The sequence below is a fragment of the Patagioenas fasciata genome, chromosome 13, assembly GCF_037038585.1.
Source record: "Patagioenas fasciata isolate bPatFas1 chromosome 13, bPatFas1.hap1, whole genome shotgun sequence".
Lineage (NCBI taxonomy): Eukaryota > Metazoa > Chordata > Aves > Columbiformes > Columbidae > Patagioenas > Patagioenas fasciata.
Window position 1 is genome coordinate 14,271,029 of NC_092532.1, and position 25,593 is coordinate 14,296,621.

The 25,593-nt window shown below is 46.1% G+C and overlaps 3 protein-coding genes across 3 annotated transcripts in view; 1 reads left to right on the forward strand and 2 right to left on the reverse strand.

Moving 5' to 3' along the window:
- The window catches only part of AMFR (autocrine motility factor receptor), a 29,624-nt gene extending 24,225 nt beyond the window's left edge, over positions 1-5,399 (reverse strand). The window contains exons 1-3 of the mRNA XM_065848310.2: positions 5,078-5,399; positions 3,516-3,608; positions 1,529-1,693 (exon numbers count right to left, since the gene is read on the reverse strand). Of these exons, the coding sequence (XP_065704382.1) occupies positions 1,529-1,693; positions 3,516-3,608; positions 5,078-5,317 (498 nt within the window). The 5' untranslated portion in view covers positions 5,318-5,399. The remainder of the gene's footprint in view (positions 1-1,528; positions 1,694-3,515; positions 3,609-5,077) is intronic.
- Positions 5,400-7,372: 1,973 nt separating this feature from the next.
- On the reverse strand, positions 7,373-14,235 carry NUDT21 (nudix hydrolase 21). The gene is made up of 7 exons (XM_065848628.2): positions 13,997-14,235; positions 11,629-11,829; positions 10,628-10,691; positions 10,174-10,263; positions 9,450-9,525; positions 8,986-9,100; positions 7,373-7,667 (listed from the first exon to the last, which is right to left on the reverse strand). The coding sequence occupies exons 1-7, from the start codon at positions 14,110-14,112 to the stop codon at positions 7,646-7,648; spliced, it is 684 nt and encodes a 227-aa protein (XP_065704700.1). The 5' UTR covers positions 14,113-14,235; the 3' UTR covers positions 7,373-7,645.
- Positions 14,236-14,399: 164 nt separating this feature from the next.
- OGFOD1 (2-oxoglutarate and iron dependent oxygenase domain containing 1) lies at positions 14,400-24,255 on the forward strand. Its single transcript, XM_065848602.2, has 13 exons — positions 14,400-14,568; positions 14,645-14,790; positions 14,873-14,919; positions 15,647-15,747; positions 16,610-16,726; positions 17,121-17,212; positions 19,298-19,426; positions 19,772-19,885; positions 20,280-20,359; positions 20,507-20,787; positions 22,080-22,202; positions 23,054-23,112; positions 23,653-24,255. The coding sequence occupies exons 1-13, from the start codon at positions 14,415-14,417 to the stop codon at positions 23,812-23,814; spliced, it is 1,605 nt and encodes a 534-aa protein (XP_065704674.1). The 5' UTR covers positions 14,400-14,414; the 3' UTR covers positions 23,815-24,255.
- The last annotated feature ends 1,338 nt before the right edge of the window (positions 24,256-25,593 follow it).

A 25,593-nucleotide genomic window follows, 5' to 3' on the forward strand; every position in this document is an offset into this window, starting at 1 on the left:
ATTAGGATTATTTGGTCTAATGTTTAGATCACCTCTGCATAAAAGTCATAGACATCTTCTCACATGGTAGTTTCTGCATCAAATCCATGGCGCCTGCTCAGGATGAACATGCGTTTTAGAAAGACACCTAACCTTAACATACAGTCTTTGAGCAATAAGCATAATTGTTCTGCCAGTTTTTCACCTTACAGCTGACCTGAATTCATCCAGCTTTATCTTCCAGCCTCTAGTTCTTCCAATGTCATTTTCTTCTGGAAGAAAGAGACATCTCTCCCAAAAATTTAACTTGCAGCTAAAGAAGGCCGGACAGAGTCTACTGAAAATAGCTGTCTCATTCAATAGTATGTATAGAATACTAATTTTCTAAACTACCTTAACAGTTGGCTACACCTAGGCTGTCCAAATAAAAGACAATCCAAGAGACAAAATATTTAGATGGTCCGTCCCCTTATTTTCAGGGCAGGAAGGGGAAGAACAGGCCAAGGAAAGAAGGAGTTCCCCAAAGCTTCACGCTGCTCTGACTGATAAAGTTGAGTCAAATGCTTTGTTTATACAACAGTTCTTTCTTCCTTGTTTATACCTGGTTCAGTTCCACATACCCCTGAGTTTGCAAGGCAGATCACACAAGAACCATTTGTCCAAGTAAGGAATTACGATATATGCTTTGAACATGGAAGGAATATAATAACAATTTCTTCCCACATGAGCTTTGTTCTTTAACAGCTTTCTGAACAACACTAAAAATAGCAGATGACTGCCTTGTTCGCTTCTGTCTCAATTTTCCAAAGCCCAACCAATCTAGTTTCAAGTTGAGTTCTTAGCTACTTGTGAATTAGCAGGCCTCACTGGTTATTAATAAAAATTTTAAAATAAATTTTTTTAAAAATCGCAAATCACAGAACTACCAAAAAGAAATTCACAGATTCAACTCAGTTCAAACTTCCATTCCAGGACAGAGGAGCTGAGGAAAACGCATGTCCATTCCACATGTTTAAAGGACAAGTTTTACTGTTCAGATTCCAGTTCCTTCTTCCTTGCCTAGCCTTCAATTTCTGCATCTCTACTAAATTTATTCTTGGTAATAACAGAAACCGGTATGTAGCTTATGGAGAAAGTTGCACTGTACGTTGCAAAGACAGCAGCAATCAATATTTGGTAGATGTAAATAATCTTGAAACCTGCACAGACTTGACAGGTGAAACCCAAAGGCCGCCAATCCCAAGGATGTTCTCTTGTCAAGATTTTTTCACTAAGGGTAGCCAGGAAAACATCTCCCACAGTTATATAACACTAATTACAGGGCACATACAAGGAACAACTTATCAGAGAAAATAAGTAACTTCAGCTCCATTTGTCTGATGGGAAAACTGAAGAAGTAAGATTGACATTGCACTTTGAAGCAAGCGTGTTCAGCACTGCCAGGTGGGGAAAAGGTCAAACTGATCTGTTCCGAACCAACCAAGAGCCAGTGTCCGAACCAGACACAGAATTTGCATGTCTCAAAAGGCAGCCCTTAATCAAAACTTACATATTCAAATCGATCCTTGCAGAGTTGAACCATAAGATGAAGAAATACAAGTCCAGAGAACCAGAGGCACCACATCACAACTTCTTCCACTGTCTGAACATTCAGCACACCAAAGATGAAGATGAACTTGTAGAAAATGAAATTCCAGAATTTATCCTTGAGATGCTGTAAAGCAAAACATTTGGTTACTGTAGTGAAAGCACTGAAAATCCACATGCAAGGAAGAGAACGAGGGAAAAAGAAAAAAAAGATGGAGGTAGAAATGTGACAATACATGAGTAAAAGCCTGCTGCATGCACATCTTGAATAGTATTTGTTACTCTTACTGAATTAAAAATATATTAGAAATATTAGTATCTACCCAGTCTTTCGTACCAACTGCAGCATAACTGATCTCAGTTTGATTTTCCACACCCAAGCAACACATGGGCTGCAAACGTAAAGTCCTCTTTGCTAGAAGAACTGCTACCATTAGTCACACAAGATGCCCAAACAGCCTAGCACCTTGCTTCCAAAAACCTGTCACAAAGTACAGATGATTAAGAAAAGATGACGAAGCCTGCTCTTAAAAAGCGCAATGCTTACAGTGGAGAAGGAGACTGATGAGCAATAAAATAAAAAATCCCACGGACACACAGTATAAAAGAAACAATAGGATGGTCTCAAGCAGCAGATAGTAAACCAGCTTGTTGGGGATTAAAAAAATCAATGAAATAAAGTATTTTGTTGAAGAACACGATGAAATCACCAGGAGTTTAGTTAAGACAGGCCCCAAATTCCTTTGTGATGTGGCCATTTTTGGCTCGCCAATATTAATAACCAGCTTTCCTTTACATGAGAACTGAAGCAAATGCAAATGGATTCACATTGTTACTGCTTTTCACTTCAGTCTTTAAGAGGGTAGAGAACACCCTGGAAATTACCACGGGTTAAAATTCCACATCCTTACAGTCAACGCAGACTGGAAAGAAAATCTGGCCCAATTCAGTTTTGAGAGTGCCTTGTTTTTAATACACTCCACTCGGAGGCTCTGTGGGGTATGAATCACAAACACAATAGGCTTTGAGAGGTCCATGGCTATTCATGAAGCTTTACATGCCTCAGTTCTGCATGTCAAAAATCCTCATGGCCTGATTTTTCCTAAAGAACTGCATTTACACACTTAAAAAAAAAAAATGAACATACTTATACCACTGCCACTGAGCTCACACAGAGCAACTTATACATTTGCCTTTCTTTTTTTTTTTAAATATACAGATACTATACAAACTGCTGTTGCTTTTATCTTCTGCATGATACTGTTTTTAAAAAGCCTGGACTTCAATAGTTCCCTCACTAAACTTTTAAACAGTCTCACTGAGCTCAAGAGCAGGACTAAACAGCTTTTCAGCCCGCTCACCTCCTTTCTCTGGGCACACACCTGCCTACTCCCCTGTAAACCTGAGGGCAGATAAACCATTTGCACCTATCTGAGGATGGAAAACACTTCTCCAGCAGTCAAAGCACAAAACAAGGTACAAGAGGGAGCTCAGCCTGCCAGTGTTGATAACTAACTATGAAACACAATGGAGAAATGCTGCTAAACGCAAACTGAGTAGAGAAGAACACTTTATAAATATTCTGAAATGAGGGTACACTTGTAAGAAATCTGAAAAAGTTCATTAAGGAAGCAGGATTTTCAAGTTGACTATAAGTTTATAAAATACAACAGCAACAAGGAGAAGCAAATGTTCTGTTCAGAAACCAACTGCAAGCTTGTGGTTGTGGATATCCTATCTAACCATGAAGGGTTTCCTGGGCAGATTCTTTTCTGTATGCTTTTACTGGACAGCATTTTCAAAGGCAAGAAGTATAATGGTAAGACTTCAGTTGTTCTAAAATTCATTTTTCTCGTGTACTTTCAAGTAATTCCACACAGAACACCACACCAGTCGTACACCAAAAATAACGAACCACGGATACCCAAGGCAGCAAGTGGCTGTCTCACCTGCCTCTCACTGACGCGAAGAGGACCAAATACCATGCACTGGATGAGTTTAGCAACCAACATCAGAAAACAGCAGGCGGTGTTCACTAGTACCTGCAAAGAAATAAAGCTGTCAGCGACAAATACTTTTGCCCTATTTAGAAACAGAGAGAGAAAGCAAAAGAATGCGTCTAACAAAACCTACCATTGTTCACAGACTAGTTTCAGTTGCCTCTTTTTTTTTTTGGTGAAATTTAAGTCTGGTCTCTTCCAAGACACATACAATAGCTCATAAGTCACTTAACTTTTTTCTAGACGTACTAATATGGTCAGTTTGATACACCAGCATATCCAACAAACATACCTCTTCATGATAAACTGTTTTATATATTAGCAAATCTTAGCACCAAGGAACACTGGGACAAAAGTTACAGATCACCAAGATGCTCATTTTGTTTAACATAAGGCAGATGAGAAAACTCCAGTGTGAATCTGTTGTCACAGAAAAAAGATTCAGATGCTGTTTTGAAACATACTGAGTAACACACACTCCTGTAACAACACGGCTTAAATCCTTCTCAGGAAAGCGCTTTAAAGCAAAGCAGCAAGGAGCAGAATATATGGGCCTGGGAAAACTATTTCTCACATTTGACAAAGACACCTGCAATTGACTTTTGACCTACGCAGAACACTAAAAAGGGGAGGAAGGGGTGACGAAGCTGCCTCACACTGTCATTTCTCTAAAGGACACACAATCAGCTTTTCCAGGGCTCTTTATTTAAGGTCCTGGAACCAAGTTTCACCAGGCTCAGCGGCTCAGTCAGGCAAGCATGTTGTAAATCAGATGTCCAACCAACACCACCTTTGACTGAGAGACACATAAAAGTTCAATAGCAACAGCTCAGCCAGGTTTTTGATATCTCCTCGTTGAGCCTTTATTTCAATTACAGAAATTAGTGGGGCAAGATTTATATACCACTGCCAGGTTTGGTTTAAAGAGATACAGAAAACTTTGTTTTTCTTAAACGGTGAGAATGCTTCCTCTTACCCACATGACTTTAAATGTTACTTCAAAAAAAGAAGGCAAAGCTTGGGCTTGAATCCCTGATGTTCTCACACCGGTTTCTGGCTGAGCGGGGCACACAGCGCTGTGAGACGGCAGGTGCAGCGCCCACCAGGCACCCAAGAGCGTCACCCAAAGCCCACCCGCGGCGAGAGGCGGAGGATCAGGGACAAGCACAAGCACCCAGCTGAACTCGCCGGGCGCTGGGCTTTAACCCGGCCCGGGGAGGGCGGGGGACACCGGGGGGGCAGCCGGACCGGCGGCTCCCGTCTCTCCTCACCCAGCGGCCCGGGAGCCCCCTCTCGATTCTGGGAGCAGCCGTGGAACAGCAATAAGGAACAAGCCCCTCCGTGGCCCGCCCGCTTCCTCCCCGCCGCCAGCCGCGGCGAGGTGCTCCCACAGGCCGCCCCGGCTACCCCCGGCCAGGCCGCGGGGCCCACAGCGCCGCTCCACCGGGCCCATCCGCCACCCGCCCGGCCAGGCCCGCAGGCCCCGCCGCCGCCCGCCCCGCTGTGCTCACCCAGACGCAGAGGCTGTCGGAGAGCAGGTAGTAGGCGACGTCCAGGGCCCGCGGGCCGCCGCGGCGCGGGACCTCGGCCAGCTCGGTGCCCGCCGCTCCGCCGTCCGGCTGGGCGCCGCCGGGGGCCTGGCTGAGGGCGCGGTAGGCGCTGAGGCCGGTGCCCAGCAGGGCCAGGGCGCTGAGCGCCGTGTAGGTGCGGAGGCTGGGCCAGGGGAAGCGCTCCAAAAACAGCAGCGGCATCGCGGAGCTCTCGCTGCCGCCCGGCCGCGGCCCCGGCCAGGCCCGCCGCGCTCCCTCCGCTCCTGCGGCCTAGCGCCCGCCCCGCCGCCCCTCCCCGGGGCCGGGCCGGGGGAGGAAACGGGCCCGAACCACCCCCGCCCCGGCTCCGAGCACCGCGTCCGCCCACCCCGGCCCGCGCTGAGTCACGGCCGGGGCGGCGCTTCCAGCCGGGCCCGGCGGTGCGGGAAGCGCTGGACCCTCCGCCCTGCCCGTTGGGAGGAGGCTCCGCAGCCGAACCGCTTCGGGGCTGCTCCCCGCCAGCAACCACAGTTGGGGGGTTGTGAGAAATCAGGAGTTCTCCTCAGGTAACTCCGGAACCTACAGGCACAGAGTCAAAGGAGAAAGCCGAGCACTGCACCCCACACCTGCGGCACTTCCAGAGGTGGCTTAGTGCACTTGGGAGATAAACTACTCCAACTCAAACTTGCACGCAGCGATGGGAGATGCGGGACGCTGGTAAATGCCGAGCCTTGAGAGCAGTGCCCTGCTCCTTGTTGCTCCTGTAGTGTCTGACTTCCAAACCTCCTTCCTCTTCCTCACTTCCCCCTGCAAGAATTGTTCCGTTCTGCACTCTGCTGCTAGCTTTATTCTTCCCATCCGGCAGTTGCCTAAGAAACCACACGGTTTGCTAACTGTATGCCGGTGCCACATTATGAGCAGCAGCTGAGGGACCTGGGGGGGGTTCAGCCTGGAGAACAGGAGGCTTCTTAGCTACTCTATAACTTCTCAATCTCTATAACTACCTGAAAGGAGGCTGTAGCGTGGAAGGGCTTGGTCTCTTCTCCCAAGTAGCAAGTGACAGAATGAGATGAAACAGACTCATGGGAGGTTCACATTGGATATTAGGAAAAAATTATTCATGGAAAGGGTTGTCAGGCATTGGAACAGGCTGCCCAGGGCAGTGGTGGAGTCACCATCCCTGGAGGGGTTTAAAAGGTGTTTAAATGAGGTTCTTAGGGACATGGTTTAGTGCCAGAGTTAGGTTATGGTTGGACTTGATGATCCCGAGGGTCTCTTCCAACCAAAACAGTTCTATCATTCTAGAATTCTACATTTTCCATTATTATTTTCAGTATTGATTGCATACTGCCCAGCTTCAGTTTGCCTGAAGCATCAAGATGTCAGAATTGTTCTGCACATAGCTTAGCAGTACAACTGTCCACAGAACCAAGCTCTTTGGCACACTTCAGTTCCCTGCGGCACGCACTCTCCAACACTGCCTTCATAAATGAAGATGTGCACAAGCAACAGAGCACTTTCTGATCAGAGGCAGAATTTGGAAACAAGTCTTTTAGAAATAGCTAAGTAAAACTTTGGAAGGCAAAAGGCATTAGGAAGTGACACATCCAAGCAGGGCTGATCTTTAGCCAAGTATGTAAAAAATCCAAAACTAGTAAATGCTGATATTTTCTACCTGCAAGACTGAAATGTTGAGAAGCACCACAAGTATGGTTAACCCTTGCAGGATGACCCAGCACACTGGTCTGCTACAACAGCTCAGCATAACATGGAACCACTTGCATACAGCATGGGCAAAACATTTCAACATGACCCAAATTCTCTCCTGTGGCTATAGAAAGTATACGACATTTATTTCACTTTCATAGTTTAACTGGATCTCAGGCCAATCCAACAGAATTTGTTGGGGTTATTTTCTTAACAGGGCACAGAGATAGAAAATACATTGTATTTCCTCCAAATCCTATATTAAAAGTAATGCTTCCAGATCAGTTCTGGTAAGCTTTGAACAACTGCTACACTTGGCCTCAAAACAGCAATTTTGTTCTCTAAGGAAAAACTCAATTATGTTGCACCTACTTATACTGTTTAATCTCTCCTTCAGACTAATTATCTGCTCAGGGATGTAGAGATCAGAGCATCCAAATGGTCCCTGAATGGGTTAGGTCCTCCTCTCAATTCCAAGATCTTCTTTATTCCTGAAGGAAAGTAATAAAGTTTAAACAGTGTACCTAAAGTAGGAGACAAAAAAAATCACCACACCCAAGAAGACACACAGAATCTTAACCATTTTGTTTAATGTGGTACAAAAAAAATTTGGTGAGTATTAAAATGAAAAGTGATTAAAACACCGATATCACGTTGCCATCCCACTACCTAAACAGTTGAGGTTCACTTCTCTATTCATACAATAGAAAGCTCAGTGGCCTTCAGGAAAAGAATGACCAAAAAAAAAATAATCCTTGCATCAGACGCATTCTTCTCTCTACATTTGAAAGCTGTGCTCACAGAGACGGCTTCTTCTATCAGACTCTTCAGCTATACAGGAATTCAGTTGTAAATAAAGTTGAACCTAAAATCAAAAAGGATTATACCAGGTGAGGAATTTTCATTCTTTTTATCTAAGTGACAATTTTGAATACATAAATGATTTGTTTCCACTCTTGATAAGCCACCATCTGACAGAACAAAAGTGTATTTTTTAGCAAGACAGCTTTATAGCATAGCAGGAAGCATAATTTTTAACAGCCAGTCCTACACTAGCACTGCACAACAGGCTCTTAAGGCTGCAGAAGAACTAATAATTAACATTACATCTCTTGAGAGACCTTCACAGATATGAAAATACCAGTTATGTTCCCCCATCAGCAACTCTTGCGCAGTGTTTCTGCTGTCAGGGCCAACCTTATATACCCCAAAGTAACGTGAACACACTAAACAGAAGATCCAATTCTTCTTGAATTTTCACAAGGAACAGCGTTCACACCACGAGAGCAGGCATTCCTCTCAACTCCCTGGTGTCCATCTTTAGGAAGTGTCTGTTGCACTGGCACCAAACTGGAGTTTGGCTGTGCAATAACCAGTGCTTTGCTGGTACTCAGGAGAAAGAATCCGCTGTCTTTAGAGCAAGGGGAGGGGGAAGCCCCCATAGCTACAGCTGCCAAAATTTGGACTAGATAGAGAAAATATGAGCACTGTACAAGCCTGTTATGGGCAATACCAGTGCTGAGATTCTGCTAAGAGACTCTGTTCATCAAAGTAAGTAGGTGACAGAACTGCTTCCCTGAGTAACAGCTGACAGGCTGTGGGATGCCTGAACATTTGCTGAAGTAACAGAAACCAGTGAGACCGGTGAGCTCTGGAGATGCAAGGTACAAGCCATTTTCAGATGAGAAAGTCCAAGAGTGTGTACATTGGGAAAAGGAAGGAAAAAAATACAGCTGTCCCTCCAGATACTTTTGTAAAGATGCTACATGTTATAAACTCTAGTACACAGAGTCTAAAAAAGACCCTCCACGCATATTCAGCACAAAGCTGTGATAAGATACACACCTAAATCCATGCTTCCAACACCCAGCTTGGGTTTTACTCTCAGTGTCCCTCACACTTGGAAGAAGCTGCTCCTCAGCCTGCGCACAGCTTCTTCCTCCCTATCTTTCACATCTTTCACATTTTCCTTTACTACGACTACTTGGCAGGACTTTGGTGCTAGCAAGTTGTGATCAGTTCCTCTAAGTTGCTCATCACACCTTGTTATGAGGTAGATTCTAAGCTCTTTGGGAGAGCTACAACCTTTTCACAGCTGGTTTCTGCAGTGCCTAGCCTTGCTCTGGTGTCCCACAAAAAAAATGTCTTCCCAAGAACTAGAATACAAATAAATCATAATATACCTGCTCAAAAGTTGAGGAAGGCTGGAAATTATGGGTCCATATCCTGGTGCATTGTCATAGAGCTCAAACAACGGTGCAGCGACGAGCTTGTAATTCTTGGGGACCGCAAACAAAGCTAAAAACAAATACAAGTTGAGTAATAAGAAAAACTACCACACATTCAGCCAAGGTATCACTGCCCCCCCCCACCTCAAAACAAGCTCATTACAGAGAGCACTATAGCAGGTTTATTCCTTTTCTAGTTAAATATGGAGCTTATATACTGATGCAGGAGCAGGAATGAGAATTCACATGTCCAAAGGATCACCTATCTTCACAACTGCTGTCAGCATTTAACTTTTTTAGTGATCAACTATAAACAACTGCAATCATATGAACACAAACTTGCTACTACATTTCCTTGTGTGAAATGCAAACATTTAGACATGGTTAAATACAATCCTTTGTTGCAAACAAACACTTACCTTTTTCTTGAAGCTGGACCAAGAAAAGCTTTTTATGCTCTTTTGGTTTCGTAATATGAGCTGGGATATAGGGATACTGGAAGAAAATAAAAATCAGTTGTACAGAGCTGTGAAAATATTGTGCAATCTTAAGTGGTACTTTATAAATTATCAAGTACTGCACAAGCTTTCAACCTGTGGTATATTGTTCTTTCATGGCATCAAATAATAAAAACCACTTTTGTAAGGAAGCACTCAGAAAGTAATGCTGTTGTGGTCACAGCTATTGACAGAGGCACCAATACTCATAATCAGTTAAAACAACCCAACAAGACATAAATGCATAATGGCAAGCTGAGCAACTGTTTTCAGTATTAAAACATTTAGAAATAGGGTAGTGAGAATATTTTATTTGCTGGGCATCTGTTCTCTATGCGGCAGCACAGAAGTTTCCATTGTGACTACAAAAGGAATTTAAATGGTGCGTCTGGCTCAACACAGGACTGGAAGCTGTTACATTCCAGTGGTTTCTCATCCATCAGGACGGGTGTGGGGAGTGAGACAGCTTCCAGGAAAAAAAAAGTTCACAGTTTCTTCTCAGTCACAGAACGGAGATGAAATAGGCAAAACCCAGAAAAACTAATTGCCCATGCAGCAGGTACTTAAGCAGGCTAACTGGTAAGTTGATGGCTTTTGGAAGAACAATATTTGACAGAAAAAGATGAAAGCCAGCATGAGTACTCACCTGTGGAGGTTCAAAGTTTGGTCTCCACCAGTTACCAATGCAGTCATCAATCACCCAGTCTTGCTGAACACCATCCTGACGACCCAGTATCTACCGAAAATCCAGTTACAGTCAAAACTCTAACCACCCCAAGTCTTTTTTTTTAAACATATAATGGAAGCATGAAGACTTGCTGTAATAAGGGTCTGCAATTTACTTGCCTGAAGGCAGCCAAAAAGCAAAGCTGCAAATGAACACAGGACATGAGTGGCAGGGAGGGACTCGATTGCTGGACCACTCTGTCACACAATGCGGATAAATGAAAACTTACTGCTTTATTTGTTAACCACCCCAGAGCATCACAAAAGCATCAAAATAACAAAAGCAATAAGGAGACTTTAATGCTTTGGTTTATTCTATTAACACTAAACTAAACCAACATTCCAGCATAGCAAGATAATGAAAGAAAACAGACCTCTGTCATTAAGCGTTTGAGCCCTTCTACCTCATCTTCTCCTGGATTGAGTTCACCACCAGGTCTGTTAAAGCAATCAATGATGACAGCTAAAGTTATCTTTTATTGTATTTACAGACTTTCACAGGTAAGTCTGGATGCGCTTCCAAGCAGGGAGTTACAAATTCACTCAAAGCCATTAAGTCAGAAGTTCCAAATCTAACTTTGCTGAACTTGGAGACAGTACACTAACTTTCACCGAAACTGTGACCAAAATGGCTACTGTATGTCCCTTAAAAACACCAACCATTCTATAAATACTTTAACTTCAGCAGAACAAAGTACAACAATACACATCATCATAACTGGGACACTTAAAAGGTAAAGTTTAAACAACAATATAAAAGCACCAGAAACTGAAGAAAGGGTTGGAAATACCAACCATATTTGTTCTTATCTCAAGAACAGCACTCACAGAAGCACACAAGATGCAGAAAACAAAACTCCTATGGGGAACCATCTTGCATTTGATGCAAGGTTAATGAAAAAAACTAAAACCACATTTACTTCATAACAGATTATTGCAAAACTTTTAGAGCCTAGCCTACTTTGTCCAGACACGTCCCCTCAATCAAGATGTCAAAAAAGAATTTGTATAAAAAATTAGATTTCACACACACAATTCAGAACAAACAATTTAAAAGTTAAAAACGTAAGACCAAGAACACAAACAGGATAACTTGAGACAAGGCAAGACCTTTCAGTTTTAAAAAAATAATACAAGCACTGCTACCAGCACTATAACCATAGGATCCAAATACTAAAATTTCACTCCCGCAGTGATAACTATGAGATTAACTGAAGCAATTTTCTCAAATTCAGATGCCTGCCTTCCTTGCTGTACCCAGCTCACCTACTTGTTTGTAACCAAATACCATTCCGCATTTATTGGAGTTTATTCCTTAAGCTTCACTTTACCATTTTTGCAAACAAAAAGTTACATTCAAGAAGCAAACACTTACAGCTTGAAAAAAGTTGTACCGAGCTGCAGCAACAGCACGTGGGGCAGCCTGTGCTCGTGTACGATGAGAACTCCTTCCACTGTCCGCCTCATGCCGATCTTGTCAAACTCTTCCCTCATGCGCTGAAACCGAGCTGCCACAGAACTGTCCTTCTCGTACAGGGGCTCCTTTGTACCAAATGTGTAATTTGTCAGAGGATACCTGTAAAGGGAGAAAATGTTACCGCATAACAAGAAATCTAAGTTTAAAATCACTATGACACAGCATGTACCCTGAGGCAGAACCTTCTGTGCCTGATGGAACGGTAATTCATCTGTGGCGCTGGTCTAGAAGTTCTTGTCTGTGACTTATGGGGCCCCATCACACAAAGATGTGCACTACGGTACATCCAACTGCAGAAAGGCCTGCTGATCAACCCGCTACTGTGGTGCTGACTCAAAAGAAGAACCAGCAGCTACTATTAGTCAACCAGCACCCTTCTTTGATCTCCACACTGCCGAGAAAAGGCAGCTGAGGCTATGAGAGGGGTTGGAGAGGGAATAGGAGAGAAAAGCTCTGCTGGGACGGAAGGAAGCTGCATAGGACAGCAGGGGGTTTTCTGCAGAAGTAGTAATGAGCCTGAGACTAAACTGTTAGAAGTGGTTTTGTTTTGAAGTGGGAAATCAGACATCTGGATCACAAAAGAGGAGCGATGCTGAGTGTCTACGTGCAGGGTCAGGAGCCAGGGCAAGGATCAAGGGCTTGAGCAGATCACTCTGCTGGGCTCCAGGACCTCGGCATTCTCCAGTGACAGCATAGTGGAAACTCAAGAGATTTTTGCAACAGAGACTGAAAAAGAGTCAGAAAATACAGAAGTGCCTCGTCAAGAAATAGGTTAGTCCTGGAAAGAACAGACGGCAAGAGGAAAATGCTGTTGCACAACAAAATCCAGGTAACAAAGAGACCTGATAGCATGAGGCCTGGAGGGAAGACAGAATCATCAGGCTAAGTCAGAAGGGGAGAGGAAAACGGGTTCTGGGCAGAGCAGTAACGAATCAGCACCCCAGTTTTATTGACTTGGGGCATACAGCAACTGAATTAACAAAATAAATAACTGAATTAATGGGGAATGTTTTCCTTGAGATGCATCTCATCATGTATTCTTTCCCCAATACTTAATCCTGTCAAACTGAAGTAGCATACACCCTTCCCCCTCAAATTCTGCCCCCCCAAAAAATAATTGCCTCATGTTCTACAGTGGCAAAATGACAAGTCAGTTGCAGTTGTTAGAGCCCTTTCTCATGTACACAAGTAAGCCCAAACAACCAATTTCCTAACTGCAGATTCATTTATTAGCAAGCACGTCCCCTTTCACCTATAGCTTAGAACCCTCTACATTTCTTTTTCCATTCATTTCCATTTTTAGATACACAAATAGCGTTATTAATAACCTACTACACAAACCCATACTATACTAATGTAGGAACATCAATCTGTACATCAAAACCTTCAGCCTATACTGATGCTGATAACACAGCTTCCTGATGAGTCTTTTCTTCAGAAATGCTATAAAAACATTCCAATCTCTAAACTTCACATTTGAACTTCCAGAAGATTCTAACTAAATAAACAAAGGTATATCGAAAAATATACAAGTCTGTGATTAATGACTAAAATTTAATATAGACAATTAACACTTGCTGTTTCTGCAACTTGATAGATGTACTTAGCAAAGAATACATCAATTTGAGTTTGCTAGAAGAAGTTAAAGTACACGGCTTCTCATACAAAGGAAGGAAATAGTTACTAGCTAATAGTTTGCATCTACGACAGAAGTAAAGTTTTCTCTGGTTAACCACTCCGAATTTCAATGGCAATACCGGCACCAGAGAACCAGCAAACCCCAGGAGCACCCAAACACACCCCAGTGTGCGCCCACATACCCCCAAGCCTCCAGCCCACTGCTCTCTGCTGCTGAAGGCAGATGATGATGGAAGAGCATACAAGAAAAGAACCATGTATTATGCTCACCATGTCTAAACTCTCCCTAACCGTGTGATTTGGAGTTCGCACTTTCCCGAGTCACATGCTACTGCCATACACTAAAGCACATATACCAAACGCCACCCCTTCCCCAATGGCTGGTGAGTTCTGAGCACCCACACTATTCTACAGCTCAACTGCCCATCCCAGCAGAGGGGCCGAGACCCGCCGGGCTCCTGCGCCGCCTTCCCTTCAGCCCCCGAGTACCGGGATCCCGGGCGGCCCTTGCACTGAGGGAAAACCTCCCGCCGGCTGCCCAAGCGCGGCCCCGGGGAAGTTCCCGCTAACGGGACGGTACGGCGCAGGGAGGGGACTCGGGCCCGGACAGGCCCGAGGCGGTGCTCACAAGTTGATGGTTCTCTCCAGCGTGAGCGGCTTCGTCTGCTGCATGTACTTGTTCCCGAACTGGTTCACCCCGCGGGGCCAGCCGGTCTGCGAACGGTTCGGCGGCACCACGGACATGGCGGCGGGGCGGGAGGCGGCGAGGGAGCGCTCAGTGCTCAGCGGCGCGAACCGCGTCCGCCATTAACCTCCCGCCAGCCCGCTCACCGCCTCGCCGGAACCTCCCGCCGCACTTCCGGCGCGACCATAGAGAGGAACAACTCTGCCTCCCCCAGCACCGGCGCTTCGCGGCCGCGCTCCGCCTTTCTCCCAAGCCCTCATTGGCCAGCGGACCATGGCTCCGCCCCCCATCCGCGATCCGATTGGCCCGGGCGGCGGCGCAGGGGCCGCCGGGAGCTGTAGTCCGGTCGGGCTTTCCAGCCATGGGCGCCAAGCGGCGCGGGGCCGCGGCGGCGCCGCTGGGGAAGAAGCGGGAGAAGCGAGAGGCGCGCGCCGAGCTGTGCGGCGCCCTCAGGGACGCGGCGCTGCGGGAGCGAGCGGCGGCGGCCTGGGCCCGCGGGGAGCCGCTGCGCCACGGTACCTACCGACCCCCGGGCCGGCCCGCGTGGCGGTGTGACCGCTCCCTCCCTCACCGGCGGCGTTTCCCTTACAGAGGCGGCTGCGGTGGAACCGGCCCCATTCCTGCATGGCATCATCCCACGCTTCCTGGCGGGCCCGGCCTTCGCGGAGGGGCTGAGCGACGAGCTGCTGGGCCTCGGGTTCCGCGGACGGCGCAACGACCTCCTGTCGCTGCGGCAGGTGGGCCCCGGGCCGGGCGGGCGGCGCTGAGCCGGGCCCGCCGCCCTGACCCCCGTCCCTTCTTCTCTTGCATGGGCCGCAGTCCCAGGACCTGGCGGGAAGGCCGGAGCCCCACGTCGCCGCCCTGAGGTAAAGCGCCGGGTGTGTCCGCTCGGGGAGAATCATCCGGTGTATGTCTTGAGTGGGGTGGGACCCACAGGGATCACTGAGTCCGATTCCTGTCCCTGCATAGGACACCCCAGAATTCACACTGTATGACAGAGGGCGTTGTCCAGTCTCTTGAACACTATCAGGCTTAGGGCTGTGACACCTCCCTGGGGAGCTTGTTCCAGTGTCCAGCACCCTCTAGGTGAAGAACCTTTTCCTCATGTCCAACCTCAACCTCCCCTCGCACATCTTCCTGACATTCCTTCGGGTCCTGGCTGCCAGGAGAAGCCCTGGCTGGGTCCCCCAGGAAGACAATGGGCTGCGGGGTGGGCCCAGCCACCCTCTGCCATGGTGGTCTGGCCAGAAACCAGCTCTGAAGAGCCAAATCTATGTAGATCGTGGCCCTGATGTCAGTTATCGGTTTTCCACTGAGCTGTGTGATGTGATTCAGGCCTCGTGTATCTGTCACTTCTGAACTGCTTAGCTGTCCCCCTAAAACTGATTTCGTGCTCGCTGTTGGTTGTTTTCAGTGACAGTGTGAGCACTGGGCTGTTTTCCTGGCCAGTTGCTTTGTGGTTCTACTCTGTCACCAGCAGCAACAGCACCTTTAACTGTTTAAATAGTTGGAAGGGAGATGATAAATTAGTTTAGGCTATGGTGATATGCTTTATGACACAAACGGGCACTTACCTCGTGCTTGTCTTCCCAGGCATGCTCTGTGTGACGAATTCCGAGCGTGGCTTTCTGCCGTGACCCAGATTGAGCTGGAGCCAACTATTGACATTTCCTGTGCTAAATATGAATATACTGGTCAGTCTATAAGCAATCCTTTCCCTAAAAGTTCTGTGGGTGTGTAGGAAACAAAATCTCTACAGAATACCTAATTACACAATCCACCCCAACACCTCTCTAGTTTCAGAGCATCCCGGAAGCTATCAGCAGCAAATCAAAGTTTCTGAAAACGAAGTCACAACTATGGAAAAACTGTTGCTGTTGTCACGCTGCTGATAGCTTTAACTGGGCCCGGTGCTGTTGCAAGCCCATGGCTTTTCGGAGATATTCAGCCTGTGTTTGTGTACCTGCTCCCATGCAAAAGGGTGACATGTTCAGCTTCCAAATGCCACAGCTGAGTTTGTGAAGTCTGATGCTAAAACATCACCTTGGTGAGTCCAGTTTACAACTGCGCTTGCCCTTTTAGTCATGAAAAGTCACTGTAGGAAAGGGAAAATTTTTACTGCTGTCAGCTCTGCTTTTTAAAAGTCTTTTGTGCAATTAAGTGTTGGTCCAGTTTTTCTGTTCCCAGGGCTCCCACTCCCCTCTATTCTAGCAGCAAACCTACTCAAAGAGCAGTTCTATATTTAAAAGAGCTTGGATCATTATTTAAGTCGGGATTCTCTGTCCACTGTGCCAAGTGACGGCCACAGAGGAGTGGATGATGAGTTATAACTGCCCGTGCCTTCAGAGCGGGCCAATCCGCCGATAGTGCAGCAATCCCACAGAAATTAATCTTGCAGATCTTGGGTGGGCAATGCTGACAGGTGAAAATGCAGTTCTTGGGACTGGGCATGTTTTTTCTTGTATTCTTGCAAGGACAAAGCTGGGAGGCAGCCACCGGAATGAATCATGTGCGTACTGAAAAGGTGCTACTGCAGCAAAACGCGTGTAATTGCAGATGTCTTGCTGTGCCATGATGATGAGCTGGAAGGTCGGAGAATCGCTTTCATCCTGTACCTTGTCCCACCCTGGGAGAAAAGCGACGGGGGAACGCTGGACCTGTATAGCACAGACGGTAAGAGCTCGGAGCTCAGCCTGAGGTGGCTGAAAAAGGTGAACCTTATACAACCCTTGCAGCAACTCTCTCCTCAGACTGTAAGAGGGAGATGAAGAGTTTCTCCTTAATCCAAGAAGTTGACCTATAGGTAAAATTCGCACCTTAGAGATGGTCTATATCAGTCAGTCAGTGCTAATGGGCAACAAGTGATGTTTTGTGCTCAGAACTCTAAAGTGATGAGGATAACTCCCCACCCCAGCAGCAGAAGTCCACTGATTCCTCTTCAAGCCCTTGCTCTGAGCTCCGCCCCTGATACCCAGGTGTCATGCCAGTCGCAATGTCATGAAGTCAGAAGGAATTCTAGTGAGTTCCAGTTCATACCTTAACCAGAATACGTTTTCTTCCTCCTCAGAACACTTTCAACCACAGCAAATTGTCAAGTCATTAGTGCCTTCGTGGAACACGCTGGTTTTCTTTGAAGTGTCTCCAGTCTCTTTCCACCAGGCAAGGAGCTGTCTCTTGTTCATTTTCTGATTCTCATTGTTGTGGTTATTCCCTCTTTGTGTTGTTACAGTCCTGGTGGGGAGGGAGAAGGGAAAGGGAGATGTGTGGGTAGAGTGGATACTTGTGCCAAGTGCTGTGTGTTAAAGGCAGGACTTCAAGGACTTTAAGGAGGACAAGAACTGACAGAGCCAACTTTAAACTATCTGTCATCATCCTGGGGGAAGAAAAATTTCCATTTCTACTTTGCGCTGCTATCCTGGCAAGCCATTGCTGTGGATTTGGCTGTGGTGACAAGAGAGATTTCTTGTTTGTTCGCTTGTTTTAAACAAGCTCACATTTTTCATGCAGATGCCATGGCTTTGTTCCAGAAGGGCTCCTCAGTGCATCCCCTTGCCTGTAGGGCACCGTGTAGATATGGCTGTAGAGCTTCTCTAACATAAATGTAGTGTGATACCCTACAGTAGAAATGCTGATATGCTTAATTAGCACCCTGCAGCACTTATCAGGAAGATGCCTGGGAACAGGATGAACAGCCTATGGAACTGCTTGGTACAAACTCTGAAGCTCCTCTGTACTTGAGAACCCCATGGACTGTAGCAAACAGCCAAAGAGCAGAAGGTTGGAGAGGAATATCAGTGATGTAGGTTGGGCATGTCCTCAGCTAGACTGCTTAGGGTTTTACTTTTCTGTTAATTAATTCATTGTAAGACACAAGTTAACGGAAACATCTACTTGTTTACTGCACTAATTGTGATTTGTCAAAAAATCCATGTTCCACGAAACCTTGTGACTGCTCCTACTGTCCTAAACTTAATCCCATGCATTAGTGCTATTCAGAGTCCTGCATACTGTCTCTGTTGTTAATACAGCCAATAAACTCAGCTTAAACTTATTTTTCAAATGAGCATTTAGCTTAACTGTGAATGCTGTGAATCAAAGTCTCCCGGATCTGGACCCCCTGGGTTGTGCCCAGGGTATTTGGTGACCCGCTGAATCATTTCTTTGACCCTCTCATCCATAATTACCATTAGAGAACTACATAGTCAGACCAATACGGAGCCTTCACAGCACATGCCAACCCTAAAGCCCTCTCAGGCATCAGGCAAAGAGCATTTAGTCAGTACTTCCTAACAGATCTTCAGGTTTTGGCCTTCACGATGTACATTTCTTGAGGAGATGGCAAAGAAAGCTGTGGGTGTTTGCTGAGCAGAGTGAGTCCATGAGCTTCTGATGCCAGGCAGCTTTGTGGTTTCCATTTCCAAGGGATTTAGGATTCAGTAGCCATTCCAAATAACCTCCAACACCTCTAAGTCATGCAAGGAAAGAGCCACTATGGATCTGTAACAATCAGTAGGAGCCAAAACCTTTCCAGAACAGACTGTTTTCTCCTCCTGTTCTATGAGTTTTTTCTAAAAAATAAAAAAGTTTTTATGTGCTATTCAGAAATTCACAAGAGTTTGTGGCTTGCAAATGGTCAGAAGGGAATGGCTCTTTCTTCACACTGCTGTTACAATACAGCACCCTAGAACATTAAATTGTTCAATTTAGCTGTGCTTAGCCTGATAGGTGGGTAGACAAAGAGCCAAAGGCATCAGGCAAATGCCCTTCATGATGGCTCATATTACAGCACTTTTTAAAAAGTAAAAGACAAAAAAGTAAACCAGTATTGTCTGCTGTGGCTCACAGATGCTCAGTGTTTTCTGAGTTTCCAGATTAAGTTGTGACAGGTCATTTTTACAGCCTAGGGTAGCTGGTTCCTCCATAGAATAAACAGTAGAAAAATAAAATTCAATTACTTTTAATAAGAGAGTGACTCAAAGCTCTCAGAGAGAGGCAGTGAATTCTGCTGGGAGCTTGGAGTAAAAGCTTGGACTGGGATTCTGGAAACCTGCAATGGAGCATCAAGTTTGCCTCAAGCCAAGAATAATCCAGCCTGGTCCAGCCCTTGCCAGACCTCTCTGTGCATGCAGTAGGTTCCCCAGAGTCAGGTCCATTTCCTATAATGAGTTTACACAGTGCCTGTTACAGCTGCTCCTTAAATGGTTTGTAGTCTGAACAGTGACATGACGCTCAGTGTTGTTCCAGGTGTCAGAAGTTCTGTCCAAGGAGAAGTGTCGCCTGTCAGTGAGCGGCTGGTTTCATGGCCCATCAATAGTCAGACCCACGCGCCACGTTGAAGCTCCCTTGCCTAGGAGCCCACACATCCCCTACGATGTGAGTAACAAGCCTAAATCTGCTGATCTGCGTTTCTGTTTCGTTTGTGTCCTTGGAATACCTGTTACAGGATGCACTGATGCTTGGGTATGCTTTGTTCCTTAATTTATCCCTTTCTCTTTTTTGTTTCCTGTCCATAAACTTGTAGCTGGTTTCTTTGTTGCTTGTCTTTCTTGACTCTATACATTTTGCATATCTACAATAGCACGGAGAATGCACCAAATACTCATGGTGCAATTAAAAAAATAAAAAGGGGAATGGAGCATGTGTGGGGAGGAATCCAGCCCTATGGCCACTTGGAAAAGGGGAATCCTTGTTATTTTTGCAAATTCATTTCCCTTCCAGCATGAAATCTTGTATGAGTGGATCAATCTAGTATATTTGGACATGGACTCCCAAGCTCAAATCCAGGAGGAATTTGAGGAGCGATCAGAAATTCTCCTGAAGGATTTTCTTAAGGTGAGCCCAGTGGTTCAATCTGACGTGTTTTGCCTGAACAGGTCACAAGGCTGGTGGGCACCACACATCATGCAAGCTGGGAAAGGCCTTGGTTGTACAGCTGCCTACTCAAACACCTTCTAGTTTCCTTCCCTCAAGGAGAATGGAGCAGATCACCTCCAGAGGATCCTTCCAACCTCAACCATTTTGTGACAGTGCAGATGGGTCCCCTCTGCCTGCCAGTACACTACTGCATAGGGACTCCTCAAAAAAATCACAACATTTGCTTCAGCATTCTTGTTTCCTGCAGGAACAAAGCAGAAGGGTGGAAGCATGTCATCCATCCTGCTTCTAGCACACCAAGGGAGGCCTGGGAGTAAAATGTTAAAGTTTCTACACTATTTTTCTCTCCTAGAAAGAGAAATACCAACTACTCTGTGAAGCTTTGGAGAGCAAAGACATCCAGTGGAGCAGCCGGGGCCCTGCCAATAAAAGGTGGGGACTGACGGTGCACTGCACACATTGATCAGCCAAGCAGGAGCTGCCACAAGGCTGCACTGCTTGATGCTGCCCCCATGGACATGGTCCTTGTTGGCTCTCCAACAAGGAGATACTTCTGTTGATACCTCTGCTGTGTTTCAGACTCTATGAGACAGCGGAGGAAGACAGCCTCCCCGATGTCCTGAAGAAATTCCTGCAGTTCTTACGCTCTGAGGCCTTGTTTTTACTGCTTTCCAACTTCACTGGCCTAAAACTGCACTTCCTGGCTCCCTCTGATGAGGATGAAGATGCTGACGAAGGAAGAGCAGCAGACACCGCCAGGCACAGCAGTCCTAAACAGGCAGAGACTGAACAACACGCTGACAGCAATCCCCATCAGCCAGACAACATCCCTGGAGCACAAGACAGCGAGACGCAGAACAGTAAGTCCAGCAGCAGCAGCATGAAAGGACTTGAGCAGAATCCTGATGTTAAGGATGTTGGGAGCAGATTTCCCAATGATTTTTATGGAACTAGGATCTCATTTGTACTGCAGCCAGGACAAGGCACCAGCACAAACATGGGACTTGAAGCATGTCAGGCTGGGTATCCAAAATAAGTGACCATTCTAAAAGAAATTGGAATAAAACAATTACTAACTTGAAGATACTGTTTTGAACAGTTAACTCTTAAGGGTGAGACTTCTGTAGGAGTTAAGGCATGGGTGAGGAGGGGGTTGTTAATTAATTGCGCAATAATCTCTTGCTAATAGTTACACCCTTGCTTCATATAAAGCAGATTCTTGTACGAGAGCAAATCAAAAGGAAGGAAGTGAACAGATCAGAAGTAAGGATAATTAGAATCAGAAAACCAATACCTAAAACTAAGATTTAACTTTTCAGAAAATGCTGCCAGCCTAAATAACCACTTAAGTTGTCAGCAACAGGGTATCATTGCTATAAAATATTAGATTAATTTTTTATTCATGGATTGGGGCTGTTTATTTAAAATAATGCCTTTGAAGTTTAAGGGTAGAATTTTTGAAAATGCTCACTTTGTACTGAGTCAGGCAGGTTAACGGACACTGGAATAAAAGGTAATGAAAAACAAAGGCCTACTGAAAATCCCACCAGAAATCTTACCTGGTACAAAGGTTTTGTTTTTCTGATTTCCACAGCCAGTGATTTTGCCATTTTATCTATGTTCCCACCATGCGATTTTAAATTCACATATGAGGAGGGCATAGTTTGGGGCTGCATGGATTGAAAACTGAACTAGAGCCAGGAGAAAAGAAAGGTTTCCCCAAATTCTGGTGTACCTCTTGGGATGGCATGTGAAGAGTGAGTTCAGAGCAATATCCTTATCCCTGAAGCATGTGGTAGTTGCAGTGTACTTCAGAGTAGATAGGCTGCTGGCTCTTGAGGTTTGGAGCTCTACTGTAAATCCAGGGGGGACAAACTAAGAACTGGGTAAACCAAAGCACATCACAGCTTGGACCTGTCAAAGAGCAAATCTTGGCCACACTCCTCCACATTGTTCAAAGGATGTAACTTAGAGCCACCTCTAGAAAAGAACTTAACCTGAGATTGGTGGTTTTACTCTGTCTTCCTGTTACGCTTTGCTGAGGCTGGCAAGGACAGCTCCATGGGGCCTTGTCCCTTACACGCCTTGAGCTCAGCAGGTGGCAGCTGTTGTGCAGCCTCATTGTTTCTCTGGCTTGTTTGCTCCTTCCCAGGCTCGGGTACCCCACTGTGTGCAGGGGAGCTGAGGCGCTGGACCCACGGGCACTACACTTTAGTCCATGACACTCAAGCAACAGAATTTGCTCTCGACCTGCTCTTCTACTGTGGCTGTGAGGGTAAGCAGACAAAATACAGACATGTCAGACTCTCCCTACAAGGTTTGCATAAAGGAAGGACTTCTGAATTCTCAGCAGTGCTGCAATTGCGAAAATTTCCCTGCTTTTTCCTACAAAGAATGGCTCTGTAGACTTCATCCTAGTCCGAACTTCTGCATAAGCCCTGATTTCAGCAGTACTTAGACAAAAATTAAGAACTGTGGCCTTGGGATCAGCTTTGACCTTTTCTGGCAGGATCCAGGCAATACTGCAGCGGCAGAGAGAAAGTCTGTGTCTCCCAGACCTTCCCTCGCGCTGTGCAGTGAGTCTGGGCATGGTGGAGGGTCCGCTGGCCAGAATACCCACTAAAAGTGTTTCCTTTTGCCCCTTTTCTCATCCAGATTATCCCTGCACCTCCAATTCACGATGCCCAGGGGTTTCAAAAGTTACTTTACGCATGTCTAGGCATTTTAGGTTGATTGCTAGTTAGGTAGTGGTGAAAACAAAAATCTAAATAAACCTAAGCATTTTGGACCAGCTGAGCCCAGCATGCACAGCCAAAACCACCTGGCACATGCTGGTAATTATACTGAAAGCCTTTTGCATATCTGCTAAGGCAAAACTGCTTTACACATGAGGACCAGAGAGCCAAAAAACCTTAAACAACCTGTCCGTGGTAAGAGGCAATCTACATTTGCTTCAAGTTGGTTCCATTTTGGGGGGAAAAAAAAAGAAAAAATAGATTGGCAGGAGGTAAACTGGAGATCATCCTCTATCCAGTAGCTGTGGGTGGAAAAAAGGCATCTCCAGGAAGGCTGTGTGGAGCCTGGACAGTGTTGGCCTTTCTGAGAATATTTCTTGTCTGTTTTAAGGCTGGGATCCAGAATACGGTGGTTTTACTTCCTACATCGCTAAAGGTGAAGATGAAGAGGTAAGGACCTCCATTGCTAGCTGCAAATTAGATAAAATTGTTTAGGGTAGAGAGACATAATTAAACTTTGTCATAACACTGACATAATCCCGAGGGTGCTCAGTATTGCACAGGAGCCTTCCTGCTTGAATTACTGTCCCTGAGCATAGCTTTGGCGTCAAGGGATGAGCATTCACTGTAACAGTTAAGGCGCAGCCCTGATGATGCCTGGTACAACCAGCATCATTTAGGAAGCCTTGGAGAGGCACAAGGCTGTCAAAGAGGTGATGTTTTTCCACGGTAGTGCCGATTACTGGGCCACATTTAGTATCCATACCAGTGACAGTGCTGAGTAGCCACTCCAATAAGTCCAGAACCCCTTGCTGTCTAGTAACAGCATCAGGTTGAGAGGTACAAAAATAGAAATAGTGACCTAGCTCGTTTTCTAACATCAGACCTTTGTTCTGAGTAGCTTATGACATTTTCTTTGTTTCTTCCTAGAAATTATATCAAACCCATTTTTGTGAAACTCATTTACTCCCTTACTTTCATTCCTTCTAGCTGCTGACAGTGAATCCAGAAGAGAACTGCTTGGCCTTAGTTTATAGAGACAAAGAAACCATGAAGTTTGTGAAATACATCAATCATCGTAGCTTGGCACACCTGAAAAAGCATCCAAACAGAACAGGGTTTTGGGATTTTTCCTTTGTCTACTACGAGTGATGGCACAGAGTGTGACCATTGTCACACAGAAAATAGTGGGGGGTGGGAAGTGGGGGGCAGGCTTCTCCCCAGGCCAGACAAACTTCATCACATTGTGTGTGAGCTGTATTCTGCTGAGTGGAGTCCAGGGGACTTTTTTTATTACTTGTATAAAATGGAAATTCAGTCTCCTCCCAAATCCTTTGTAACCGGCACTCTCGACTGCTTTTAATGCTATGTGGAGGGCGTCATCACCACAGAACTGTCAACTTTCCAGCTGCTCTCATGGAAGTAGCATGGTGGGATGTGTTTTTTAACTTATCAGGGTGAAAACTGATATTATATATTGCCTGAAGAAATGGGTGAGTTAAATGCTTCAAAGACTCAAGACATTTTCTGGGGCTTAACTGTGTTCACTGTTTTGTAGAGTCAGAAATAAATGAGCTGCCATGGGAAATATGAGGTTTTTCCAGCTGCACAACTCTGTGGAGTTGGGAAGGAAGGCAGTGAGGCTGTAAAGCTGCTGGCGTTGAGAAGGACCTGGCACCATAACAAGGAGCAGGACTTTATTATGCTAAATGCTGGGCAGACAGACCCCGATGCAGCCCTTTCTGTGAAGAATTTACAAGTTAAATAGACAAGAGAAGAGACCTGCTCCTGTGTCCTTCTTTGCCTGCCTGGGTTTGTGATTGGGTCTGTGCTTCAGCTGTGAAAGAGCTGTTGCTCCAGCCTTGGAACAGGCAGTGGGCTGGTAGCAGGATGGCAGTAACTCACCTCTCCTGGCTTCTTGTCTGCAGGCAGGAGGCTCCTGGGGTCTGCTGGGCTCTAACATGGCTTCTGTCACTGGAAATCAGCTCAGATCTTCCCAGGTAGCAGATCTCCAGCTTCTGTGGTAAACAGCACAAGGAAGGTGGTGCTCGTGGTGTGATACCTTCCCCCTGCACACACTTCCAGTGCTGCACGTTCATGGCAAGCAGGACTGTGCCAGGCAGAGGTGTCCAGCCCACCAAGAGGTGTTGGTCATTTTAAGAGGCAACTGCCCTGCAGAACACCTGGCTGCAGGCTTGGCCCTGGCCTGCACCTGCTTGCCTGAACCTTTTTTTCTTTGGCTATGAAGGGACATAGGTTTACTTCTAGCTCATCCAAACCAGACAGTGCTAGCAATGGGCTTGCAGGGAGCTGGGGAGAGCATGTGCATGTTATTCCTCATGCCTCGCCTGGGTTGGGAGAGGGTGGCTTTGCATTAGTCCACTGGCTCTCCGGTCCCAGGTCAGTTCCTGAAGCCCAGCACAGTGGTGCAAGGCCACAACTGGCAGCAGGGGAGCAGTAAGCTCAAAGCAAGGCTAGCTGCGTGGGCACAAGTGCTCTGCACCCCTCAGCACAGCCGCAGGATGTCCTGCAGGCACAACTTCATGAAGATAGAGGAGAAACAACCTTCAGCTGTGATCCCAACACACCAGGTTTGAAAAAGGAACCACTGAAGCATTAAGCTGCTGCCATTGCTTCTAAAATGAAAGGTGTCTTGGCCCCAACTGGTGCCAGAGCAAGGGGCAGCCACAGCCGCTGAGCACCTGGTGTACTAGGCTGTGCAGTGACCATGTCAGCTCAGTCCTGGACCAGGAGCAGTTGCTGCGTTCCAGCTGTTACCTCTTGTGCTTCTGGGCAGGGAGAACAGCTGGAATGTGGTTGCTCCAAGCTCCTCCTGTGAGATCTACAGCATCTTGTCTGCATTCTAACTTGTCTCCCTAAGCTGACTTTTCCATGTGCTGCCAAGACTTTCTTGCTCAGTTTTAATCCTCC

Coding starts and splice junctions, on each gene's coding strand:
- NUDT21 (XM_065848628.2), bottom strand. CDS start 14,112: ATGTCCGTGGTGCCGCCGAACCGTTCGCAGACCGGCTGGCCCCGCGGG. Junction 9,526..10,173: donor CAAACTTTGAACCTCCACAG/GTGAGTACTCAT, acceptor ATTTTCTTCCAG/TATCCCTATATCCCAGCTCA. Junction 7,668..8,985: donor CTTCCTCAACTTTTGAGCAG/GTATATTATGAT, acceptor TTTTGATTTTAG/GTTCAACTTTATTTACAACT.
- OGFOD1 (XM_065848602.2), top strand. CDS start 14,415: ATGGGCGCCAAGCGGCGCGGGGCCGCGGCGGCGCCGCTGGGGAAGAAG. Junction 14,791..14,872: donor ACCTCCTGTCGCTGCGGCAG/GTGGGCCCCGGG, acceptor CATGGGCCGCAG/TCCCAGGACCTGGCGGGAAG. Junction 23,113..23,652: donor CTAAAGGTGAAGATGAAGAG/GTAAGGACCTCC, acceptor CATTCCTTCTAG/CTGCTGACAGTGAATCCAGA.